General features: G+C 41.8%; 1 protein-coding gene across 7 annotated transcripts in view; it reads left to right on the top strand.

The window, feature by feature from the left end:
• The window catches only part of TSNARE1 (t-SNARE domain containing 1), a 471,893-nt gene that overhangs the window by 99,969 nt on the left and 346,990 nt on the right, over positions 1–24,934 (top strand). For all 7 annotated transcript variants that reach the window (XM_064703638.1, XM_064703641.1, XM_064703642.1 and 4 more), the window contains one exon: positions 1,477–1,598. In XM_064703638.1, the coding sequence (XP_064559708.1) occupies positions 1,514–1,598 (85 nt within the window). In that variant the 5' untranslated portion in view covers positions 1,477–1,513. The remainder of the gene's footprint in view (positions 1–1,476; positions 1,599–24,934) is intronic.

Raw genomic sequence — 24,934 nt, 5'->3', positions numbered from 1 at the left:
ACCAAAGGAATAGCAAGTGTCAGTATCACCCCAAAAGAGACTTTTCCTCAGATATCTGTCAATTAGGACATCAAGTGACACTTGGTCATGTACCAGAGAAAGTGGAGACCATTGCCAGCTCTCTGTCAGAGGGAAAACGTCTGGTCCAGAACATGAGAAGTGTGAATATCCAAGCCCAGAATGAAGCATCACAGCTCTTGTCATCCAGTCTAACACCCCAACATCTTTCTCAGTGCAAGAAAGACATGGAACAGTTGGAGCAGGACCAGAGGAGCCACAAAATGATCAGAGAGATGAAGCAGCTCTGCTGTGAGGAAAGGCTGCACAGCTGGGGTTGTTCAGCCTGGAGAGGAGAAGGCTCTGGGGATTCCTTGATGAGGTCTTTCAAAACTTAGAGTAAGAAAGATAAGGACAGACTTTTTAGCAGCACCTGTAGTGATAGGACAATGGTTTTAAACTAAGAAAAATGGTAGATACAGAGTAGTTATAATGAAGAATTTTAGTTTATGATGAGGTGAGTAAAATACTGGAACATCACTAGAAATATTTCAGACCAAAGAGGTTGGACTGGATGATCTTTAAGGGTCCCTGCCAAGCCAAACCATTCTGATTTTGCCATCACACCAAAAGTGTTGCTAATTCTTGCAGGATTGTAACTTGTTTTTTGTGGTAGAAGCACCAGTCTGGGGTGGTTTTTTCATACTCTAGGTGTAAGAAAGCAGCAGTTGGTTTGGTCCTGTATAATCTCCCAGCTCATGCAGCACCTTTATCTCCTCTCTTCCTTTGCTGCCATCATCCCCATGCCTTTGAGCTGAACTATTTTGATACCAAAGCCCTGGACACTGTTGAAATGCTGGAGGATGTCTGGTGAGGCATTTCTGTGGATAAGGAGGAAGAAGTTCTCTTCCTCTGACTGCAGCATTTATTTCATTCTGCTGCTGCTACCTCAGGCCTTGCAGATTTTTAATTTTTTTATTTATATTTTTTTTAACCAGCAAGACAAAATAAATCTGGCTCCAATATTTCTGCTGGAGGCCCAGGAGCTTATAACAGCAAACTGTCTCTTTTGAGAGCTCATCAGGGCTGCAGTGTGATGGATAAACTCCAGCCAGCTGTGTACTGGTAATGTTCCAGGAGACAGCATCACCTTTTTTTTGATCGAGTGCTTAAGTCTTTACCTTCCAGCTCAGGATCTCAAAGCACTTTGTGAACAGCAAGGAATTAAAAGTTGCCCTTTATCAGTGGAGAAGATGAGACGCAGGGAGGTCAAATGACTTGCTTGCCCTCAAAACCATTTGTAGTGCAGAACACCTGGATTTTAGTGCTTTTAATTTTTTTGCAGGTGGGCATGCTGAAGTTTGGAGATTGCTCTGTGTCTTTTATTTTCCTTCTCAGTCCTCTTTTTTTTCTTAGGCTACTGGGGTTTAATTGACTTTTAACAGGGCTGTGCCTGTCTTTTTTTTTTCTGTTTTTTAGGTTGAAGTGTAATCCAGCATCCATCACTCTCCAGAAAATGTCTTATGGATCCATTGATGGGAGTGGATTTGGGAGCAGGAACCCATTTGGAGGCCCTTCCAGACAAGGCTATCAACCTCTAGGTGAAGTATTGATCCCTTGCTGTAATTTATTCCACCTGAGGGCTGAAGTTTGACTTGCTCAGGTTCACAGTGGCTGCTGTGTAAATGTCACACCCTCCCCAGGGGTCATTCCTGACACCGATTTTCAAAGGTGAAACCCAAACTTTTGCATTTTGATCTGTGTGATTGAGGCCTGACCACGCTCAGAATTTGAGGCTGTGGCATGGGAGAGCAGCACTAATGAGGGTTTTGGGGGGAATTCTGGGGAACCAGAAGGAGAAATGCAGAATATTCCCTAAAGTGGCTTTTGTCTTTTGTCATCTCCCCATCACCTTTACAAGAAGCTTGTCTCAGTGGTTGTTCTCAGGCTGGCAGATGGAAGGAGTAGATGAGAGGATGTACAAAATGCAGTGGGCTGTGCTTTCCCAGAGGATAACTTTGATGTGGAAGCTGCTTGAATTTGGAAAACATGCTTGGATGTGGCAAACAGGATCAAAAACTCACTCAGGAAATGCTGAAACCTTAAACAGTGGCTTGAAAATGGCCCTGGATTCTCTCTTTGTGTTGTTTTTTTAAGCAGAGGCCAGACCAGCTCTAGGGTTGATCTGGGCTTCTCTAGTCTGGCTTTGAGCAAGTATTTTTATCTGGAACTTATCCTTCATTTTGTTCCTGGATCTGGCTTGCTGTGGTAACAAGGGAAAAGGGTATCTTTTCCTTTTTTCACTAGGGAAGGACATCACCACGCTCTCCACTAGCCTTTGATTTCAGTACTCACTAACACAGCCTGATTTGGTGTTCATGTTTTGAGAGTTGCAAATGTTCTCCCTGGATGGAAATATATATATATATATACATATATATATATATATATATATTTAAAAAACAGAGGTTTCTCTTGGGTTTCTCTCTTCTTAGAAATTTGGGTTTAATTTTGAATTTTTTTTTTCTTTGAATAGGAAGAGGGTATTGAATTAAGTACAAGTTGTCTGTTCAGTTGTAAATAGTGATTTTTTAGGCTATTCTGCAAGGCTAGATTAAAGGCATAAAAGCAAGGAAGAATGGGATACTTGGGCACAATCGAAGAACTGTAAGAAAACAGAATTGAAATGTGGATTAGACGAACAATGGATCTCAATGCATTGCACCTTAGATTAAAAAAAAATAATAAAAAAAGAATGTTTATTGTGCTGCATGAAAGAGCCTCTGTTTTTAATGTGAATTCACAGAATAACTCAAGACACTTGAAATCTCTAAATATTTGAAGACATCCCTTATTGTTCCCATCTTGTCCTCAGCTTGGCAGTTGGAGCTGGGATGCTGAAGCCACCCTTAGTGGATGGCAAAGAGGGGCTGGTGTGGAAAATTCAGTTATTTTGAAACTGCCATGGTATGTTGGCTGCCCAGCAGAGCCTGTTGGTGCTCTGGGTTATGGCTTAGACTTGAGAGCTGGTTTCCCCTCCAGGCTTGCACACATCCTGTCTGGTGGCATTGCCATGGGTGCATCTCCAGGGTTGTCCAAGCATGGATTTTCCAGCCAGCCAAAATTGGTTGGTCCCTTAGCTAAGCATCCCTGTGGAAAAGACTGTAAGGGGAGGGGCCTGTTTGCACTGGCCAAGGCTCCTTGGAGAAGTTTCCTTTCTCTGTGTCTCAGTCAGAAGTTTGTTCAACCTTGAGAAAAGAAGGTTTAGGGGAAACCTTTTCATTGTGTTCCAGCATTTACAGGTGGCCACAAATGAGATGCAGACTCTCTTTTCACATGGCAAAGATGTGGAGTATTGTGTGCAAGTTACTCCTGGGGAGATTATCAGAGACTCAGACAAGAGGAAAATGTTTTGCCATGAGAGCAATCAGCCTTTAGAATAAGCTCCCCAGAGAAGTGGTGGATTCCATGTGACCGTGTTCATGGGGTCTTAGGATGAGGGAAGAGACGAGGATCTGACTCCATGTTTCAGAAGTCTAGATTTATTATTTTATTATATATATTACATTTAAACTATACTAAAAGGGTAGAGGAAAGGATTTCATCAGAAGCCTGGCTAAGAATAGAATAGGAAGGAATGATAACAAAGGTTTGTGGCTCGGCTCTCTGTCCAAGCCAGCTGGGCTGTGATTGGCCATTAATTAGAAATATCCAGCATGGGCCAATCACAGATCCACCTGTTGCATTCCACAGCAGCAGATAATCTATGTTTACATTTTGTTCCTGAGGCCTCTCAGCTTCTCAGGAGGAAAAATCCTAAGGAAAGGATTTTCCATAAGAGATGTCTGTGACAATTCCAGAATGTTGGAACAATTTTAAAGTTCATCTGCATGGAGTGCTGGGCCATCTTGTCCAGGCTGTGCTTTTGCCAGGAGAGGTTGGATCAGATGATCCTTGAGGTTCCTTTCCAACTTGGCATCTTGTGATTCTGTTCCATACTCATCTGAACCTGTGTCCCTTTGCCACGGAAGATGGACGCTTTGGATGCCTTTTGTCACAGAATCCCCAAATATTCCATTAATTAAGTGCCAGGAGAGAGTAATGCAGCACTAATTATCTGCCTCCTGCTCCTGGACAATGCCTGACTGCCTTGCTAAGAAAAATTGCCTTTTGTATTAGATCATGGTGTGGCTGGAACAAAGGAGCATGGCCTTCCCACCAGCATTTGTGTCTCTGCTCTCAGCAGGGACAGACCTTAATGGGAATGTTCTGTGTGTGCTTTAAACTTCTCCCTGTCTTTGGCGATAATAAATAAATCAAACCAGGTGTCCCTGCAGGTAAATGTCCGACAGTGGTCCAGTAATAATATTCAATATCCAACAGAAAACCCTGAGATCCAGCAGCAATAAAGGTGTTGGGGGTGGAATTGCTTCATCTGTAATACAGACAGCAAAAAAAAGAGGGCTCAGGTTTAGTTTGGTTTTGTTTAATGAGGGGTGATACTGCCATGGGGGTTTCCTCTGTGCTTATGCATCTGTTTGCCTTGGCTCTGTTTCTTCCATGCTCAATCCAAATGTGCAGCCAGGATGGGAAAGTTTAATTATTTGAAGGTGATCCCCTTGGCTCTGGGCTGGTGTGATGATGGATGGACTCAGAGCCCGTCCTCAGGCCATGTGGAGGTTAATGCTGCTGACCAGCCTAATTAGGGAGATCCACAGACTCCATCTGCAGAGTTTGGGGAGGATCCTGAGGCAGTGATTTCAGAAATTTGGTTTGTCCTGGACACCTTGGTGTCAGAAAACTCTAGTTCAGACTCTGGTTTTGATGGTGGATATCCAGGATTTCTTGGGCAAAACAAAACCAAGGTTTTTTTTCAATATTATTATTTTAATATTGACAAGTTTTAGGAGGAGAGAGAAAGAAGCTCAGCAGAGCTCAGATGTTCTGTGGCCTTACCCAAAGAGCACCCTGAGGTGTGTCACAAGCAGGATCACCAGCATTACCTGGAGTAGAGCACTTGGGGACTTTGGTTGTCCCACAGCCACTGAGGGATAGCCAGGAGTGGCAGGAGGAGGCATAAGCCATGTCCCTGCTTTGCAGCTGGGAGTTACAACCTCCTCCAGCAACATCTGCTTCTCATATCCTCATTCTGATGCCCAAAATCATTGTAAATCCATGTGTTCCCCTGTTTCTTTGTAGGAACTTCTCTGGGCTTCATCTGGGCATTGGTGTTGCATGGAAAAATTAGAAAGCAGGTAGTAGAAAGTTATTGTTTCCGTTTTTTTTTGTTTTTGGTTGTTTTTTTTTTAATTTTTATTTTAAGTTTAAACCTGACAAATGGAAAAGATTGACTTCAAAAATACTACTTTTTAAGTAATGTGAGATGTCTAAGATAAACAGAGAGCAAACACTGCACAGCAGTAGAGAACTCTGGATCCTCCTATGTGCAACCTGCACTCTCTACCATCCTCAACCTACCTTCCCAAAACCATCTTTTTGTGGGGAAAATGAACAAAACCCGCCTTACATGAGGAGGCATATAGGTCAGGGAATTTAAATAGCTTGGATTAAAATGCCACAAGACAGGAAATTTTTAACACTGCTTTTATTAACCTTACTGTAACCTGGACATTAAATGCCAGCTCTGAAAAGGTAAGGTTAATTTCATATTCCAGCAGTGCATTGCTTCCAGGTGAGCTCAAGGGACTGCTGGGTCAGTGCTTAATTTGGCTGTGACTTCATTTACACCATTTCCCCCTCAGTTTGTCCTGAAGATTTTGTGTGGGACTCTGGCCAGGGTTGTACTCAAGATATATCACATGTGAGTCTTTCTCCTGGTTGGATAAGGTTGGTTATCTTGTCACTGAACAGAATGAGATTGGTCCCTGCAAGTTGTCCTTGGCAGTGTTCTCTGGGTATAAATCACCTAATTATCATTTTAATACTTAGCAATTGTTAAATGATTTTTTCTACCATTTTTTTTCCTGGAATCAGGTCTATAATTTTATTTTCCCTCCCATCTCTACCACTCACCTGCCTCTGTGCTGCACCAACCAGCCCTTGGGTGGAAAGTCATGTGCCAGTGATGTCACTGACTTGTCATGGAATTGTTTAGGTGGGAAAAGCCCTCTGAGATCCTTGAGTCCAGCCATTAACCCAGCACTGCCAGGTCTACTACTAAGCCAATTCCCCAAAATCTACACATCTTGTAAATCCCTGCAGGGATGGTGACTCAGCCCCTTCCCTGCTCTAGGGCTTGACAGCACTTTCAGTGAAGAGTTTTTCCCAAATATCCAATACTCCTTACAGATGAACCATCCTTCTGTCCATTCCCCATCCTATTTCCCTCTTTTTCTAGCAGTTCAGAAAAATGATTTGTCTTTAAAAAACACACCATGGAGTTCATGGTTGCCTCCAAGTTTGGCAGAGTCACAGAGCTCCTGTGCTCCATGGGAGGGGATGTTCAGATGATGGTGTGCCCTTTGGTGGGCTGGGGCTGGCAGAAGCTCTGTTTTTGGGGCAAAACTCACTCAAAAGCTCAGGTGAAAACCAGCACCATGGCCTGACTGTGGGAAATAGCAAAGGTAAGGAGATTTCTAGAAAGGTAGTCAATAAGCAGCAAAGTTAAGAGAGTTTCTTTGTGGTTGTACCCAGAGGGGGAAATGTGGGAAACAGTAAAGGTAAGAAGATTTCCAGAAAGATGCAAAAGCAGAACTTAGAAAGAACAGAAAGCTTAAAGCTAGCTGCAGCTGCAATGTCTGAAAGTAGAAATAGTTACAATTGTACAGCAAGCAAGGACATGAAACAATAGCTTGAGTTTTAGGCTTGGCTAAGATAGACCTTAATTCTGCAGAAAAATAAATTTAGCAAGATAGTAGAAGGTTTTAAGCTTAATAGTGAAGTATTGTGAATTCTTAATAGAAAGAATACAAGCAAGCATTGTGTGACTCAGGTGCATGTGTACTTTTAGTGGTTGGCTAGAACAATTGTCTGTAAGCTTTAGCTATTGGCTGGAAAGTTTTTAAAATGCTCTGTAACAAAGAAATCTTTGGCTGCTGCTGGCTGTACATGAGTTTCTGCCATCTTTCTCTTGTCTCAAACATGTTATGAGGCTCATGCTGCCATAAAGCTCAAGGAAGGTGTCCCAGCAGTCCCATCTCTTTGTGAAAAACCCCAACACACCTGAGCACCATGTGGGCTCACTGCAGCCCCAGGTCTGGTGCCAAACCATGGGAAGGAATCCACTGCCAGCCCCACATCTCGAGGCTGCAAAGGGCTGAAGCACAGAACAAACTCCTGGGTACACAAGGAGTGCCCCTGGGGTTAATTTACACTGAGCAGGTGGTTAATCCTGCTCTCTTGGGGTCTGAGCACTGCTTTGGTTTTGCTTTGGCTTCCTAAATTAATTCCAGTACTTGGAATGCTTTGCTGAAGGGAATTGAAACCTGTGGTCATTGCAGTGAAAGGCATTGTCAAGAGGGGCTGGTAGGAGGTCCAGGTCTGGTTGTGGCAACACCATCCAAAATCATGCATTTAAATGTCCTCAGGAAAGAGTGCTAGAAAGAGTTAAAAACAGTGAAAGAAAGCAAGAAAAAAATTGTTGATTTTTTGGGGGCCGTTCAAAGTTACTATGCAATATTAAGAGTGGTTTTTCCAAAGGCTGAAGTCTCAAACTGAAGGGCTGGGCCAGATCACATTCAGTAATTCAAACAAACTGTCAAAGTGTGGAATTACAGAGTCATTAAAGTTCAAAAAGACCTCCAAGATCATCAAGTCCAAGCTTCAAAGAAGGAACGACTGAAGATGTGACCTCCTGTAGCAGTTTTTCTCTGTCATGCTTAGATGGATTCACAAACATTGCTCCAAGGTTTCCTTCTGGACTTGTCTCTAATTTAGAAAGCTCTAAACAATAATGTGGCTTGTCAAATGCTGTGTAAAACATTTCTGAGGGTATTAATGATTGACTTTGGCTTCTAAGTCTTAGGTGTCATGGTATTTCTTGACTTTATGGTCCCACAGAAGTTGAGGAGATGGGTGTCATATTTAATAAGTCATTAATAAGTGCAAGTTAAAGTCTAAGTGCAAACAATACAAAAAATCATAAGATGATCTCTCTCACTAGACAACCCCAAAAACATTTTTGTGGTATCTACAAAATTATTTCATATTGTTTATCTGCTATTGTGCAAAACTTCCAAAAGTTATATATTCATGTTCTTAGTCCATTTTCACTAGATTTAGAAGATCTTCTCTACCTTACATCCAGTTCTTGGAGATCTTAGCAATGATTTAATGAATTAATAAGACTTAAATTAAGAAAACATATTAAAGAATAATGAACAGCATATTTTATAGCAAAAGGAATTGCCAGGGGAATTAACTTTCAAACACTAATTGACTTTGAAACTGTTTGTTTTGAAAACCTTTGTCCTATCCCTTTTGGCACTTTTAACGTTATAATAAATGTTTTGCTATAATTTCAGTATTTCAGGAATTGGAAATGGTTATGCATTTATTTATATAACTAGCAAAACCAGAAGACACCATTGGAATAAATAAGTATTTTAATGAAATATGTGAGGGTGAGGTGACAACTTCTTAGCAGGAAAAAACCCCAAAAATACAACAAAACCAACAAACCAATACAAAAACCTCTTGGGGAAAATAAACTTTTTTTTTTCTTTACTAATTTTATTAGCTAGTCTTGGTTATCCAAAGCAATTTTAATGCAAACATATAAACCTCATGCTGGCTGTCCCAGTCTTTGACAGAAAATCAAAAATGTAAGAGACTCACCTTTCCTTAGGCATTTCAGCTGGAAATGCATTTAAATATCAGAACAGCTCAGAACAGCTTGCTTCATTTTCCACTCAATTACAGTGGAATTAGAAGTAGTTTAAGAAGATCCTCTGCCCAGAGCTGGCTTGTTGTGTGCTAGAGGTGCCTTGGTAGGGAAAGCAAAACAGAATTTATGTTGCTGGTGGAAACTGTCCAGTGCAAAGTGTCCCTGCCCATTGCAGATGTTTGGAACCAGATGTTCTGTAAGGTCCTTTCCAGCCCAGGCCTGGATTCTGTGATTCTGTGATTCCATGAATGTGCTTATGGTCCCTTTACTTTCCCAATGTGTGCCCACACCTGGGGCTGCCCTTCTGGGATGTGTTTCCACATGGGTGTATTTTCCTAAAGGAGAAGAGACTGCCCTGTGCTTTAGTTTCAGCTCCTGAAATGAATTTAGCCAAATGTCTTTTCCCTTCTGGCTGCTCTTTCAAAACCTTTTCTTGGTTTTGGAGGCAGAGGGAAAAAACATTTTATTAACAAAAGAAAACTCAGCTACTGCCTCATTTGAACTTTGTACCAGCTCTTGTTTGAGCTGTTCCGATCTGGACAAGACATCAGTGATTTTAAACTGAAAGAGGGAAGATTTAGATGGGATTTGGGAAGAATTCTTCCCTGTGGTGGTGGGGTGAGGTTCTGGCACAAATTGCCCAGAGAAGTTGTGGAGTCCCCATCCCTGGAAGTGTCCAAGGCCAGGCTGGATGGGGCTTGGAGCAACCTGGGATGGTGGAAGGTGTCCCTGCCTGTGGCAGGGGGATGGAACTGGATGATTTTTCAGGTCTCTTCCTACCCAAACCATTCTATATTTCTGTGATTCTCTGATCAATGCTTCCAAGATTCTTTAATTCTGTAGATTGAATCCAATTGTGTGGCTTTGAAACTTCCTCAGTTTCTCAAGAGCACTTCTCTGGTCAGGAGAGCAGAGTGCTTCTCCAACAAGCCATAAGGGAGTGCTTGGCTCTATTATGAAATTCCTGCAAGTGCTGCAAGTCTTCCTCAACATTTTCTACACCACTGGGCTTCCACCCTGTGCTTTGTATCCTGTTCTTTCCATCCTGGCACTTCCCAATGCTTGGATAGGATCTGCAGCCTTTCTTGATCTGTGCCTGCAAAAAAGTCCACCTGAAACAAGATACAGCTGAAAATGAGCAGTGGGATTGCTGCCTGACCTTGCATGAACATCTGTCCATATTTGCTGAGTGGGGATCCATGGGAAATGGGATGAGGCTGGAGCAGCCCTTCTGCAGCTGTTTGATTTTCCATCAGAGCTGTCTCTACCTGCACATCCCAGTGCTCCCCAGGGTCCTGCTGTGCCAGGCAGATGTGCTGCCAGGATGGTTTCATTCTGAAATCAGGGGTAGAGCAGATCAGAGCTTATTCCAGGTTTGCTGGAATATTTCCAGTGTCTGGTGTGGTGACTGCATCCCAGTTTGGTTCATCGAGCTGTCTCCCCAGGGAGGAAGCAGAATCAGCATCCAGACAGGCTAAATACTCAAATACTCCAGCCAGCATTTTTTCCTGAGCTTCTGCAGCTCCTTTCCTGCAATATTAATAGAAGAAACCCCAAACTTCACTGGAAAAGGTGGTGTCCAGAAACAGACTGCCATTTCTAACACAGCTTTATCCACTCCATGTTGTATTTCTTTCTTGGGAAGGTGATGACACTTTTTATTGCCCTTATGGCTGCTAAAAGGCCTTTTTTTTTTCCTATTGCTTTTTTGGCTTTTTTATTAATGTGCTCATCAGGAAACCAAATGAAGTTGAAATTGAATTCAGCCTGGTCTGCCCTAGTTTGGATATCCATGTACAGTGATGCTCTGTCTCCTCCACTATTGCTATAATAACCCCAGTAAATTTGGGAGTGGACATTCCTGGGCATTAGAAGAAGAGCTGCAATAGTTTTTGGCAGGAATTTGCTTTGTCCCAAAAATTCCCCAGGTGTGAATGAGACATTGGCTCAGCTCAGATTCTTAGTCCAGGTGAGGCTGTGCTACCTCACCCTGATCTTTGGCTGCAAAGCAAAGTTGATATTAACTGAATTGCTCCAGAATTATTTTTTCAGGTCGGTCTTTTTTTTTTTTTTTTTTTTGTTGCTGAAGAATTTCCACTCAGGGTTTTGGCTGTGAAAGAGATCTAATCCAAAAAGTCTAAAACCTGGGATAAAGTTTAGGAAGGAAAAACATCTCTGTTGTCTGTGCTGCTGTTGTGATATGGACAATGGGTGCTGCAGGACATGCTGGGTGAAACTGAGCTCTGCATGTTCAAGATGTTAATATACTATTTGTATTAACAATATAATTATTTAAAGTAATAATAGATAAACCAACAAAATATCTGTGCGTGAATGCAGCTTGTAGCTTACCAAGTGTCTGATTTTTTGGAGAGCACATCATGTCTTGGTCCCTCTGTCACCACTCCATGGTGTGGTCAGGTGCAAATCTCTTAAATTCCCTCTTTTTTTGTTTCCTTCCCCTCCTATACTTAGTATTATCCAATTAATTAAATGTTTGAGGACATAGAATTTCTTAACTGAAATAATTTTCTAATTAGAAATAAAAGAATTTAGCATTCTCTTTGTGTGAGTGAATTTTCCTTTTTCTCTTTGAAAATGCAAGTGGAGTTTTTATGGCATTACCTTCTGCCAAGAAAATGGGGATGGAGATTTATAGAGATACTGAAAAAAACCACAAATTTTAGTTTGGGACAAATTTGGAAGGGAACTTTTAAAGGGATGAATTTTTTAAAGAGCAAAATTTAGTAGCCTTTCCTTTCACTTGTTCGAGAGAAAAAGATTTATTTTGAGAGAAGTGTGAAAAACCTGTTTGTTTAATAAGCATTCATAAGCATTAAAAATGAATAATATTAAACAACAAAACCTTTTGCTGTTTTGAAGAGGTGGTAAATTCAGAAAGTCTTTTTGTGGATCAAAGAGAGATTATTTTGTGTGTGTAAAGCAAAGGAGAGCTCTTTTTCCTTCCCCCTTGCTTTTGGAACCAGTCTTAAAGGTGCAGGACTTAATATCCAGCATAAACAGAACAGATGAGTGTGGATACAAGCATCATAAAGTCACCCTGGGACAACACAGTTGTGGATTTCTATTCTGCAGCCCCACTCTAAGGATGTATTTATTTGCAGAACGCACACAAATCTCACTTCTGTACATAACAGAGGGGTAGACACAGCTGACCCAAATACGTATCACACAAACAGAATTTGAGTGGAGAGAAAAAAAAAAAAAGAAAAAAAAAAGGAATAAAGGTTTTATCCATGCTGTCAGTCCAGAAATATTATTTGTGAATATCTCTTCTTCCAGGTGATGTTGGCTTGGGGACTGACACTGGCAGCTAGAAGTGGGCAGGGATTAAAGATCAGCAGGGGAAGGACTCGACAGATGTAGGCAGGTGGATTGGGGATTAGGGTGAATTAGTGTGGATGGAAAGCATTTAGGAGCAAGGAGGGGTTTTAAATTGGATGTTAGCATGTATGCATTGCAGATCTTCCCTGAATTTCTCTGTTAGACTTGGATATTAATGGTTGGGATTTATGAGCGCATTCAGTGGCTGTTGGTGTGGAGAAGCAGCTTCAAGAGGTTCTGAGATGTACAAGTCATTGTTTAGGTGTTTGTAAAACAAATTTCCAATTATTTCTTAATCTCAAGCTGGAAAAAATTTTTGGGGATGTCTCTGTGTTTCTCACCTTTTTTTCTGGCTGCTGAGGGCTGCAATGGGAGGATGATACTATTATTTTTTCTATATGAACACATGCTAAGTACATTACAAATTCTATAATTCCTTCTAAAGCCAATATTTTTAGTGGAAATCAAGTTGAAATCAAATCAATCAAGTGGAACTCAAATCTACTTGAATTGGTAGGCAGGTGATTCTTGGGACATACAGTACCGGGATTAAAATATTCCCAATGGGCTTTTTTACAGTTTATGTCCTATTTTCAGAATCTCTTTAAGGTCAGACCTCAGTGATCTCCAGGTACCTGATGATGCAGCTGTGGGTGTGGGAATGGATAATCCAAGGTTCCCCTTTCTGCTCTGGAAGGCTTTTAAGGATCTCTTGAAATTTTAACCAGTGTAGGTTTGGTGTTTTTGTTCGTTTTGTTGGGTTTTTTTGTGGGGTTTTGGGGCAGGTTTTTTGGTGGTTTTTTTTTGGGTTTTTTTTTTTTTTTTTTTTTTTTTTTACAGCCAGCCAAACCTGATTGCTCTTAAATCCCTTGGTGCCCAGCAATCTGCTAAAGTGGAATATTTCCCATGGATACTTCTGAGTGTTTGGCCATTCCTTGCTTTGAAATCTTCACCCAAGAGATTTGGGAGTGGATTTTCAGAAAGACAAAGAATATTCCATACATGTGAATGCACAGGGCATTATTTGGTTAGCTGGGGCATTTTATTTTATTTTTTTTTTCTCTAAATGCTCTTCTCAGGTCCTTAGTGGGGAGCAGAAGAATGAAGAGCTGATCACAACCATGCTGCATAAAATACAATGTTCTCTATTCCTTCTCATTCTAACAGAGATACAGAAATGGAAACAGGGATACAGCTGGCAAAGTAGAGGGACAAAGTTATGTAAAGAAGGTTTTTTGAAGTCACAAATCCCTCTGAAGATTTTTAAAGTCATAAATCCATCTTTTGGGGCTGGGAATAGCGCTGGACTTGAACTTGGCATGTAAAACAGGTCTGTTGCATATGAAGCTGTGTGGAAGCAAGACCACTGGGAACCATCCCATTCTCCCCTAAAAAAGAGGTTTTGAAGGGAAAAAACAGTCCTGGGAGTCTGGAAATTTCAGACCTCCTATACTTTTCCACCTGTGTGGAGGCAACCAAAGTGATGGGCTGAGCAAAGTAAGATTTCTGTATCACTTTCTCCCACTCCTTCCTCTGAGTTCTTTTTTATTATTATTTTCACTTCTGCAAGAGGGTGTAAAGCAGAGATTTAGAAAGAGAGTTTGCTGTAAAATACAGTTTGCAGAGAACTTGGGTTTATGACAAAATGCAGCAAAAACCCCCTTTTATTGCACACCTGTAGTAGTCTTTTTTTTTTTAGATTTATTTCAGGTACTGCAGGAGTTAACCAGGTGGGGAAGGAGGAGATGTCAGCTGATTTTCCTGAAGTGCTTTCCCAGCCAGACTGCAGCCAGATGGTTGGGACTTTGAACAACACACAGATAATTCCAAGCCAGGATCTAACAACAATAAAATCACTAAAAAAAATATACAAGATGTGCATACCTGGGGGGAATGGATGGGCAGTGTGTGTGTGGGTTTTGTTTGAAATGTAATTTGGACATTTCAGTCATATTTGGAGGTTTCTGTCATTTCATACCTCTCCTTTTATAGTCTTACTGCTCAACCAAAGTGCTGTTGATTCATACTTTTAAATTTTGGATCTGTTAACACAATTTCAGTATTTTCAGTTATTTTTCAAAATTTCTTTCAACTCCATGGGGTTTTCACATTTATTGCTCATTAATGAAGAAGAAACCAGGCCATATTTACATCCTGACAGGGAGAAAAAGTTCATGTTTATGTACAATAAGAAAATAGCCACTGTGACTAACAAGAGCTTCCTTTTGGGAGATTGAAATTCCTGGAGATCAGAGAGGTTGGGCTACTTTATATTTGGGGGATACCTGGCACCCTGTGGTCCCACTATATGAGGGATTTTAATTGACTTGTTGTGTGTCTTAATGCTTCTTTTGCCCTCCATATGCTCAGATTTGACTTGGTAAAAATCCATTTTATTTTATTTTATTTTATTTTATTTTATATAATTTTATTTTATTATTTTATTTTTAATTTTTATTATATAATTTAGTTTTTATTTTATTTTTATTTATTTTAATTTTAATTTTTATTTATTTTATTTTAAAAATATTTTATTTTATTTTATTTTATTTTATTTTATTTTATTTTATTTTATTTTATTTTATTTTGATGATGTCTAGTTGGTGGGCAGAGGGCTTCTTGTCTTGCTGCTGCTCTCCAGTTCTTTTGTTTCTGGTAGAACATCCTGTCCTTTTTGGTCTGAATGGACCATTCCCTCTGCCTTTTTCTTTTTTTTATTGCTGTGTTTTACTTCTTCCAGGCATGTTTGAGATGTCCTCAGAACTGAAGAAGAGGGGTTGAGGACAAGGCCAGCATTTCAGCATCACCCTAGACAGTGGCAGTGCCTGCCTGCAGTAGAAAACCTTAGGAAAACTCCTGGTAGCATCTCTTCTCTTTGGCATTTGCATCAGGGGGCTGTGAGTCAAGCAGGAGGGTTTTACTGCAGGAACCCCCTGTGAATTCCCCTTTTGGCTGAAAACAAAACCCAGCCTTGATTTTGGGGAGAAATGCTTGGTATTCCTCTTGATTTGCTGTCCCTCTATTTCCTATTTCTAAAAATCCCACCCCCTCCATATCTGATGGTTTAGACACAACAGGAATTCAGCTTTATTCTCCCTGCCATCTTTTTCTTTCTATTTTTCCCCAGTTGTTTTCATCCTCCATCTCTCAGTCCCTCTCTTGCTCCTGCTGCTTTCCTTGACCATGTTTCCTAAAGCAAAGGCAATGCCATTGTTTATTACATTGGTTTTTGTGATGTATAAATACTTTCCCTAGTTTGGCACGAGCATATTTAAATCCACATCCTGCTCAGTGCAGACTGAGGAATGGCTTTGTGCTCAAACCCAACCCTTACCCTGAAATCTCCTGGAGCTCCAGCTCTGATCTGCACCTACATGGGCACAGCTCTCAACAACTTTCTGGGCATTCTGTTTCAATGCTTCATTTTGGTGAAGAAATTTTTGCTAAAATCAAATCTAACCTTTCCCTGGGGTACCATGAGGCTGTTTTCTCATGGCTTGTCCCTTGTTCCCTGAGAGCAGAGCCCAGACCCTGCCTGGTTCCACCCTCCTGCCAGGGAGCTGTAGAGAGTGAGAAGGTTCCCCCTGAGCCTCCTTTTCTCCAGGCTGAAGTTCCCCCTCTCATCCAGATCATCAATAAAGATATTAAATAGGGCTGTTCCCAATCCTGACCCACTTGTGACCAGCCACCACCTGGATTTAACTCCATGCACCACCAGCCAGTTGTTTTACACAGAAAACCTGTCTAATCCATGAACATCCAGTTCCTCCAGGAGAATATTGTGGGAGACAATGCCAAAGGCTTTGCTAAAGGATCCTCATGTGTGTCTTGCTTCCTTGACATGGAAGAGGGAAGGGAGGAGAGTGTTATCACCACTTCCTTGGAAGATTTCCTTTCCTGCCCAGCCTGCAGACAGGACAGCACTCAGGAGACCAACTCAAGAGTCAGGAGAATTTGTCTTCTGTTAAATTTCTTCTCCTGTTGCTTTCTAAGTCATATTTATTCACCCAGGATGAGTTTTGGGAGCTGATTTGCCTTTCAACAATGACTGTGTCAGATCTAAGTGAGGCAGGAAAGGAGGGGAAGCCTGTACAGCGTGTCAGAAAACGAAGATGATTTAGTGGCTGCCAGTCCTAAAGGATTTTAATGCTGAGGTCCTGAGAAATCCTTAAAGGAGCGAAGGTGTCAGATTCCAGCATGAGAAGTAGCTCAGTTCCTGGGAGGAGGCTCTAACAGGCCTTTTAATGACCCCCAGTGGCCGAGATCAGTTTTATCTGCAGCTTGGCAGAAGCACAAGCCCACGGAGGAAAGGCTCTGCAGCAAAAATCGTGCACAGAGCTTGGCCAAGTGCCGGGAAATGAAATCGTGATTAACCCAAGGCTGGGACCCAACTGGAGTTTCCTTGTGGCAGGGCTGGTTCCTGGGCTGCAGCACAGAAATGCTTCCCCCTGGGCTCCAGCTTGGCTTCCTCTGGCTGTGCCTGCATTTAGAAGATCAAAAAAATAGATCAGAATATTGGCTTTGCCTTCTGGGAGGAGGGCCGCCAGGTTTGAAGATGAATCATTTAAAAATAAACAAGTTTGTGTTGGTGTACTCTAATGCAGGAGCTGTTCTGCACCTTTTTTTTTCCTTTCCTTTTCATTTTCCTTTTTTAAATATACTTGATAACTAGACTTCAAACTTCAGTGATTCAGAGGAAGTCCAAAGCTAATTTTCCATTTGGATGTTCTGGTAGGCTAAATGCTTTGCTTTTTTTAGAGAGGATGTTTCTATTTCCAGGTTTAAAGTTAGAAAAGGTAAAATGCTTATTGATACCTGCAAGTGTATCAAACTTGTGACTGCTCTGCTCACAGATAACTTGTAAAACTTGCTGCTTCAGGATTGAAAACTACATTTGAGCTGGAGCATTGAGGCTTGAGAAACAGATCAAGTGCTTGAATGTGTTTGTTTTGAAAATCAAAACCTTGATTTTCCTTCATGGTTTGCACTCAGGAGGGTGCTTAATTAAAAAATTAAACTTAATTTTTATGCTTTGACATAAACAGGCGTTTTTTTTGGTTGGTCCAAAGTTGCTACCCATCAGCGAGTGAAAGTTGCTGTGGGAAGGCATCACCATGGCCAAAAATTCATCTGAGCACAAAGAGGGACCAACTATTTCTGTCACCCCAAAGCATATACGCAGCTCTAGTGATTGTGGTAAAGGGTAAGGAGATTAAACCCTTCTTCTTTTAATTATAAAAACCTCCTAAAAATGAAGGCTTTGACAGACCATTCCCTTGTGGGTTATCTTTCCATTTTGTGACTTCTCCATAGGTCCTGGAGGCCATGGATTTCTGTCCTGATCCATTGGTTCAGATCTTGTCTAATACCTGTACTTGCCTCGGGAAAAAAAATTATTTGGAGAAAAGTCTTCTAAATTTTCTGCTGGAAGAAGTTTTGGAAGGGAGGGAGTATAAAGAGGGTAAAGAGTCAGTGCATGTCTGTAGAACTGCACTGTATAAATTTAGGGAGATGAGGGACAAGGCAAAAAAAAAAAATAATAATCTCTTACAGATGAGGTTACAGTATCTGGTAGAGACTTTATGAATGAATGAACAGATTTATAGAATCTATAGAATGGTTTGGGCTGAAAGGGACCTTAAAGATCATCCAATTCCACCCCCCTGCTATGGGCAGGGACACCTTCCACTGTCCCAGATTACTCCAAGCCCTGTCCAACCTGGCCCTGAACACATCCAAGGATGGAGCAGCCACAGCTTCTCAGGCAACCTGGCCAAGATGAGACTCATTGCTGTCCTCAAAAAGTTTTGGAAGGATTTCACATCACTGCCATGTGTGGGAGAGGAAACAAGTGGGGAAGGAGGAGAGAGATGGAGAGAAGGGGTGTGGCAATCCCACATGGCAGTGCAGTCCTAAATTCTTTACTCAGAGGTTGGTGAGGCCCTGGCACAGGTTACCCAGATAAACTGTGGAATTCCCATCCCTGGAAGTGTCCAAGGCCAGGTTGGACAGGGCTTGTGGAAGTGGAAGGTGTCCCTGGGATAGTAGAAGGTGTCCCTGCCCATGGCAGGGGCATGGAAGGAGATGATCTTGAAGGTTCCTTCCAGTCCAAACCATTCTGTGATTCCATGATAAGACTCAGGAAATGGGACTACCATCCTCAGGGCAGAAGAAATGGAGAACAGAAAGTTTCCCAATCTGCATATTTCAACTTCTTCACAGTAATTAGGGACAGGCCAAGGTAAAGTTGCAACCCCAACTTGGGTGAAAGTAACTTTCCTGGTCAAACTTTACAAACATTGCCCAGTTTTAGTGTGAGATCGGAGGAGAAATATTTTGTGCATGCTGAGTTTCCCACTCTTGAGACTGGAGCAAGAATGTATCAGTGACTTTGTTAATAGGAAAACAAGACCATGGTGAAACAGAGCAGAGTGCTCATTTGGACATGATCTCCTGACGTTCCTGGTGATTGCATTTTGTGCAGGATCAAATACTGACTGTCTTTTGAAGCTTTCATGGTAATTCTTCAAGGTCAACTTCTTGTGTTCCAGAAAGGACCCAGCTGAATGGTAAATTCTGCCTGATTGAAATCTGCAAGGCAGAACCCGTGTCCTTGCCTCTGCAGTGACATAATTTTGCTCTGGGATTTTGGAGCAGGCACACACAAATGGATTGTAATACAGCAGGCATGTTTGATGTCCTGTCTTAAATCCCAAACTATTAACTTAATTAATGTTGTAGGCTCTTAACACCTTTCCCCACTTGCGAGCTACCTTGCGTGAGACTGGAAAATGATGCTGCCTCACCTTTCCTGGCCTTGTTGAAGCATAAATTTGTGCTTTTTGGTCTGTATCAATTATTTCCCTCTCAAGGTCCTGATCAGTCTTTGATGGAGAGCTCCATGTGGGCTTTTAGCTCTGGGGTTAAGCAGCTCTCTCACCTCATGCCAGGGGCAGCTGCACTTAGCCAGGGTGTGTAGAGGTACATTTGTAGGTACACAAACCAATTCCACTTTCTCAGTGATTCAAGGGTATTTTAAGGGACAAATGAGGGTTTTTTTCCCCCCACTGTAAAAGTGGACAATATAAATATGCACTCTTTTTATCTCCAGTAATACTGTCCACTGACACAACCAGCCTAGTAATCTGCAAGTGTTTATTCTTTTAGGGGTATACTGGTGCAGAAAAAGGTGCAAAATTGTTCTATTTGATTTGCTGTTTGTGTGGACAAAGGGGAGGATGAGATGGTTTAGCTGCCATCCAACATGGACAGTAAATTCTGTTTGAGCAGTGATGTGTCACTGAAAATAAACTATTTGGAATGGGTGATTCCTTAATCAGATGCTTTTAGGTATTTCCAAAGTGTTCAGATTAGATCTGAAGCTTTTCTGAAAATATATGGGGCCCAGAAGTTCCCCCATTTTTCAATAAGGTCTCCACCTTTTCTCCATAGGAAGAAGGGATGTGGGAATTGTGGAAACTTGTTTTTCCTAGTGTTCAGGACAAGACTGAAGAGTTGGATACCCCAAGGTCTTACCTCAGACCTGACATTGAATCCATCAGCATTTCAGGGCAAAATCTGACACACCACTTCTTCCTGTAATGATGTTGGCAATTTGTGTTACAAGTTGCTCTTTCCTTTCTAATTTTGAACTATTTTGAGGATCTCTCTGTGATTACTGAAATTGCAAAGGAATAATTTTTTGTTTCCAAGCTGTCAGACTGGGCAACAAGGAAGGAGGAAAAATCTTACCATCTTCCTCTTAGGGATCAAAATGCTGGTAAAGTATGGGGGAAGAGCTTGGGTGTCCAGTGTCCTTCCAGACATTTTGCCTCTTGCTAATTCCCTCACTCCCGAGTGCATTTCATCATCGTAAAAGTCTCATTGCAGATTTTGCTTTGAGTGCTAAAAGCTTTGCTCCCCTCTGCCTTCCTCTGTGATTTAAAAGCCCCAGATGCTGATACATCTCCGAGACAGAATCTATTACACTTCTCCTGCCAAGCCGAGCTCTGGCACTTGCTTTATTTCCCTCCTCCTAACACTCAATTTGCTCTTTGTCGGTGCTCAGCTGGCCCCATTGCTGAGCACCAGCAGGGCTCCCCTCCATGCACTGCTTCCCATTGGCTGTCTCCTTCTTAATTTAATTATCCATTTCTAATGGATGTTTAATGTCTGAGCTGAATTTACAGCACCAAGGCCTTCCTGCACCTTCTGTTTCTCCAGAAGTGCTTTGGAGAGGACAGGACTGACCATCCACCACCTGTGCCACAGAGAAGAGCTGTTCTCCAGAGTGGGAAATGCCTTTATCAGGGTTTTGTTTTATTTTTTTTTCTGGAATGTGGATGCTGGTGAATTCACTTGTGTTTACTGAGCTTCCTGCCATTTTGTAGTAATTTCCAATTTTCCTTCTTTGTTCACAAATTATGAGATGTGTTGAGAATATCTTCGTCCACTTGGATCTGTTCAGGTGTAAGAAGGTTGCCCAGAGAGGATTTCCAGGTTGCCCAGAGAATTTGTGGACTCCCCATCCCTGAAGGTGTTCAAGACCAGGCTGGATAGGGCTTGGAGCAACCTGGTCTAGTGAATGACATCCCTGTTTGTAGCAGGGGTTGGAATGAGATGATCTTTAAGGTTCCTTCTAATCCAAACCATTCTGTGATTCAATTGTTGTTGTATGGCACAGTGCAGGGATAACTTGGTCTGGGATTCCTAATGGAAGACAAGGAAACCTTCAGATTTCTGAAAAAGAGATAAAGACATCAAGACCTCTTGCTGCTGGCCTTCCAACAGGTACCAATTGCAGAAAAAGGTGCAGAAAAAGGTGCAAAATTGTTGTATTTGATTTGCTGTTTGTGTGGACAAAGGGGAGGATGAGATGGTTTAGCTGCCATCCAACATGGACAGTAAATTTCTTCCCTCTCTCGTCTTTTGTCCCACATGAAGTGAAATGAATGGCAAAGATGTAATTTCTCACACATGAAACCTCGTGTGGCTATGTTCTATAGGGTTAAAACAAACAAAAACACAAAGGAAAACCGTGAGCTATTTGCTTTCTGGGAAATTTCTTGCTTTTGCATCAAAGCTTCAGCTGGGAAATTCGGGTGTAGTTCAAAAGCGGAAAAATAATTTCCTCAGAGGGGTATCTGCCAGAAGGTGGGAAAAAAGTAAATGAAAACTGTTAATATTTATGTGAATATTGGTTCCAAAAGCTACTGGAGGGGGATCAGTATTCTTTCCCTGGAAAAATAAGGATTAAATCTGTCTCTGTCATCCAGTTTCAGCTGTGGTTCTTGTGCATTAATACATTGCTTTATATTCTCAGAAAAACTTACATTTCCAAGTTGTGTTTGCCCACCACAGAGGGACAGGCAGTGGAAACAGAGTAGGACAGGTGATGCTGTCTTTTGGGAAGGCAAGGACAGAAAAGATCTTGCTGATGCTCAAGGTGTGCAGTTGTGACACTGGGGGCTGGTAAAGCAAAGCCTGGGAATGCAATATGTGTGATCTGTTCCACCAGGTATTTCTTGGACCATAGAGTGGATTTAGCTGAATTCCTCTGGAGGGAATTACAGTTTCTCTCTCCCAGTATAACTGATACTCGTGTACTGAAAATAAGTTTTTCTCCTTTTCAAGGACAGCTGCAGTAAAGAGAGCTTAGGGATGAATTTACTCTTCTAGCTCCTCCAGTGCTGCTCCACAGCTCCACAGCAAGAGAGGGTGAAAGCGTTTTTTTGTTTTTTTGGTTTTTTTTTACTTTTCAAACACTATTTATGTCGGCTGTAAATATGCTCAGCAGCATTTTTTAACTCTTAAGAAAACCAGAGGTTTTACGCACGCAACCAAAGCAAGGAACTGTGTTACAAATTCATCTCTCCCTCTGGAGAGAAGGGAACAGGGGAGAAAGTGCCTTTATGAGAAGCAATCTGAAGTCACTTTGTGCACTTTGCTGGAGGGATGCTGTAAGAAATGGCAGAACCTACAGCCCTCGCTCTTTTTTCATGTCTTTAGCCACTGGAGAGGATAATTCAATACATTCTCCTGAAGGGGCACGAGGCTCTGTGAGCCGCCAGCTCAGCTGCCAGTTTAGGATGGCTGGATTTAGTTTGGTGCTGCTCCTAAGCTGATACTGGCAGGGCTGTTTAGCTCAGACACCCTGTCCTGGTGTGGCTTCAGCCTGTGCCTGCCAGGCTTTGGTCTCTTGGGCTCTCTGGTCTAGTGGAAGGTGTCCCTGCCCATGCCAGGGAGAGTGGGAATGAGATGATCTTGAAGATCCTTTCCTACTCAAACCATTCTGTGACTCTGTAATTTTTTTGTGTATTGTAAAAAAAGAAGGGAGGGGGTAAGAAAAGTGACCAGACAGCTTCTTCACAGTCTGTACCAGTGCTGATAATTCAATTATTGCCTGTGAAGCCTCCAGAGGATTCTGTAGAGCTGGGCAGGGTGCTTCCCAATGCTTTAGCAATGCAAAAAGAATGGTTAGACACTAATCACAGAAATCTGAAAAAAAAAACAACAAACAAACAAACAAAAGAAACAAGAGGCCAAAAGAACAGCTATTTATTTATTTATATATTTATTGGTTTATTTTCAGCACTGGGGGAGGAAAATTTGCTGCTACTTGCAATTTTCCCACAGCTGACAAATGCAAATAAATATATGTAGTTGTAGGTTGGAAGGGACCTTAAAAAATCATCCAGTTCCAACCCCCTGCCATAGGCAGGGACACCTTCCATTAGACCAGGTTTCTTAGAGCCCCATCCAACCTGGCCTTGGACATTTCCAGGGATGGAGCAACCACAGCTTCCCTGGGCAACCTGTGCCTGGGCCTCACCACCCTCACAGGGAAAAATTCCTTCCTAATATCTAACCTGAATTTCTCCTCTTTTAGTTTAAAACATTAATTTCTTGCCCTATCACTGTCTCCACATGTAAAAAGTTCCTCTCCCTTTTTTCTGTAAGCCTCCTTTAATGCTGAATGCACATATTTGGGTCTATCAGATGTAGGTATTATGATTACCAAGCTTTGTTCTTTGCTCAGAAGGACTGAATAGAGAAGGTCTCCAAACTTCTTCCAAGCTGTGTTTTCCAGGGGAGGGTTGTATATCTCCTGCCAAGGACACCAGTGTGGTGTGAGCATAATTTCCATTTTGAGAGAACAGGATTCATGGGCTGGATGGAAAAGACAGGCCTGGCTGCCTGAAAGGAATGGGAACCACAGTGCTGAGCACCTGCCTTTCATCCCAGCCACTGTTTTGGGGCTCCAGCCCTGCTGCACACCCCAGCAAGCTGGTTGTTCTTGGAGAGGCTGCTAATAGACACATGTCTGTGGGATCAGGCCCACCCCTAATGAGCAGATTTAATTAATTAACATGCCTGGCAAGTTCATGTCCTGGGCTTGAACAAAGAAACATCTACAGTGGGCTCTTGTGGGGAGGAAGGGTTTAATTGTGTGTGCTGTGCTCGTGATGGAATGTCAGGGAGCAGTTCACCCCCAGCAGAAGTGCAGAAATGGTGGTTAATAAAATTATAACCATTTATCCTTCTAATTCTAGGGTTTAACTAGTCTGGTGGTGCCTCTCCCTGATTCTGGAGATGGTGCAATTATTTTCATATATGCAAAACTTGGATAATGTGATAGCTCAAGTGCTTACTCCAATATAATTATATGAAATGTCAAGTTAGTTTAAGAAATACTTGGGGAAACCCCTACCTCTGTCAAGCAGGAATATGCCAAGTGTTTCAGAAGACAACTTGTTCTTTGCTATTAAAAAAAATCCAAGCCAGAAAGCAACAGTGTGTGCTGTGTAATGTATCTTAAATATTATAGTAAATCTTGAGTATTATAGTAAAGTTGAAACAGTAGATGTGACTTTCCTTTAAAATTTGGAAAGGTGAATAAAACAGCTTTGTGTTACTCCTGGTGTGACTCACAGGTGCCTTTTTATTCTGCTGTCTCAAATATGGTAAATAAAGGTAGAATAAAGGTTGGGGGGAAAGGTGTAGTTAGCTCTCACAATGTGGATCCTCTGCCTCAAGGGAATGGACTTCTGATTTAGAAGAAAGGTCTGAGTGAATATAAGGAATGGGTGTGCTCTTTGCTGAGATCAAAGAGTGTGGGATTTTTTCCCCTGAAGGCCTTGAGGCGCAGAGAAGCCACATCAGGGTAACAAGTTGCTGTGGTTTGTCCAGTGAACCTGATGCAAATGTGAGATAAATCCCACACACTTAAATCTTTCACATGGGTGTAAGCAGGGCAGATTTATGTTGGTGTGTTGTTGACTGAGAGCACATTGGTTTCATGGGCTCAGTGCTGAGATTTGATTGTGCATCACAGTCATCGAAACAGTGACACCAATCATTCTCACTTCTCACCAAGAATTCAGTCTAAAAGTGCAAAATGCAAACATCCCCTCTGAATCTGATTGTCCAGGAGTGATTATTAAATTTCAGATGTGTGTTTATGGTGGGATTATTAAATTTCAGATGTGTTTTATGCTTGGATATAGCTTTGTCCAAGATGTGGATGGCGCATCCTTCTGCAAGAGCCAGGAGATTCCAGCAGCCTTCAGAAGTTCACTTTTGATGCAAACTACTTTTGAGATGCAAAATATTTGGAAATCTCTTTTGAACATAAGGCTGGATTTAGCAACATCCTTGTGGCATTATTGGATCAACAAGCACTTTGCTCGCCAGTGTCATAAGAGTGTTTGAAGAAATAATTGGCTGCTATTTTGGGATACAGCTTAA

The sequence above is a fragment of the Zonotrichia leucophrys genome, chromosome 2 (genome assembly GCF_028769735.1).
Source record: "Zonotrichia leucophrys gambelii isolate GWCS_2022_RI chromosome 2, RI_Zleu_2.0, whole genome shotgun sequence".
In the NCBI taxonomy this organism is placed as follows: Eukaryota; Metazoa; Chordata; class Aves; order Passeriformes; family Passerellidae; genus Zonotrichia; species Zonotrichia leucophrys.
The sequence above is the reverse complement of the archived record's forward strand: the minus strand, read 5'-3'. Positions and strand labels throughout refer to the sequence as shown.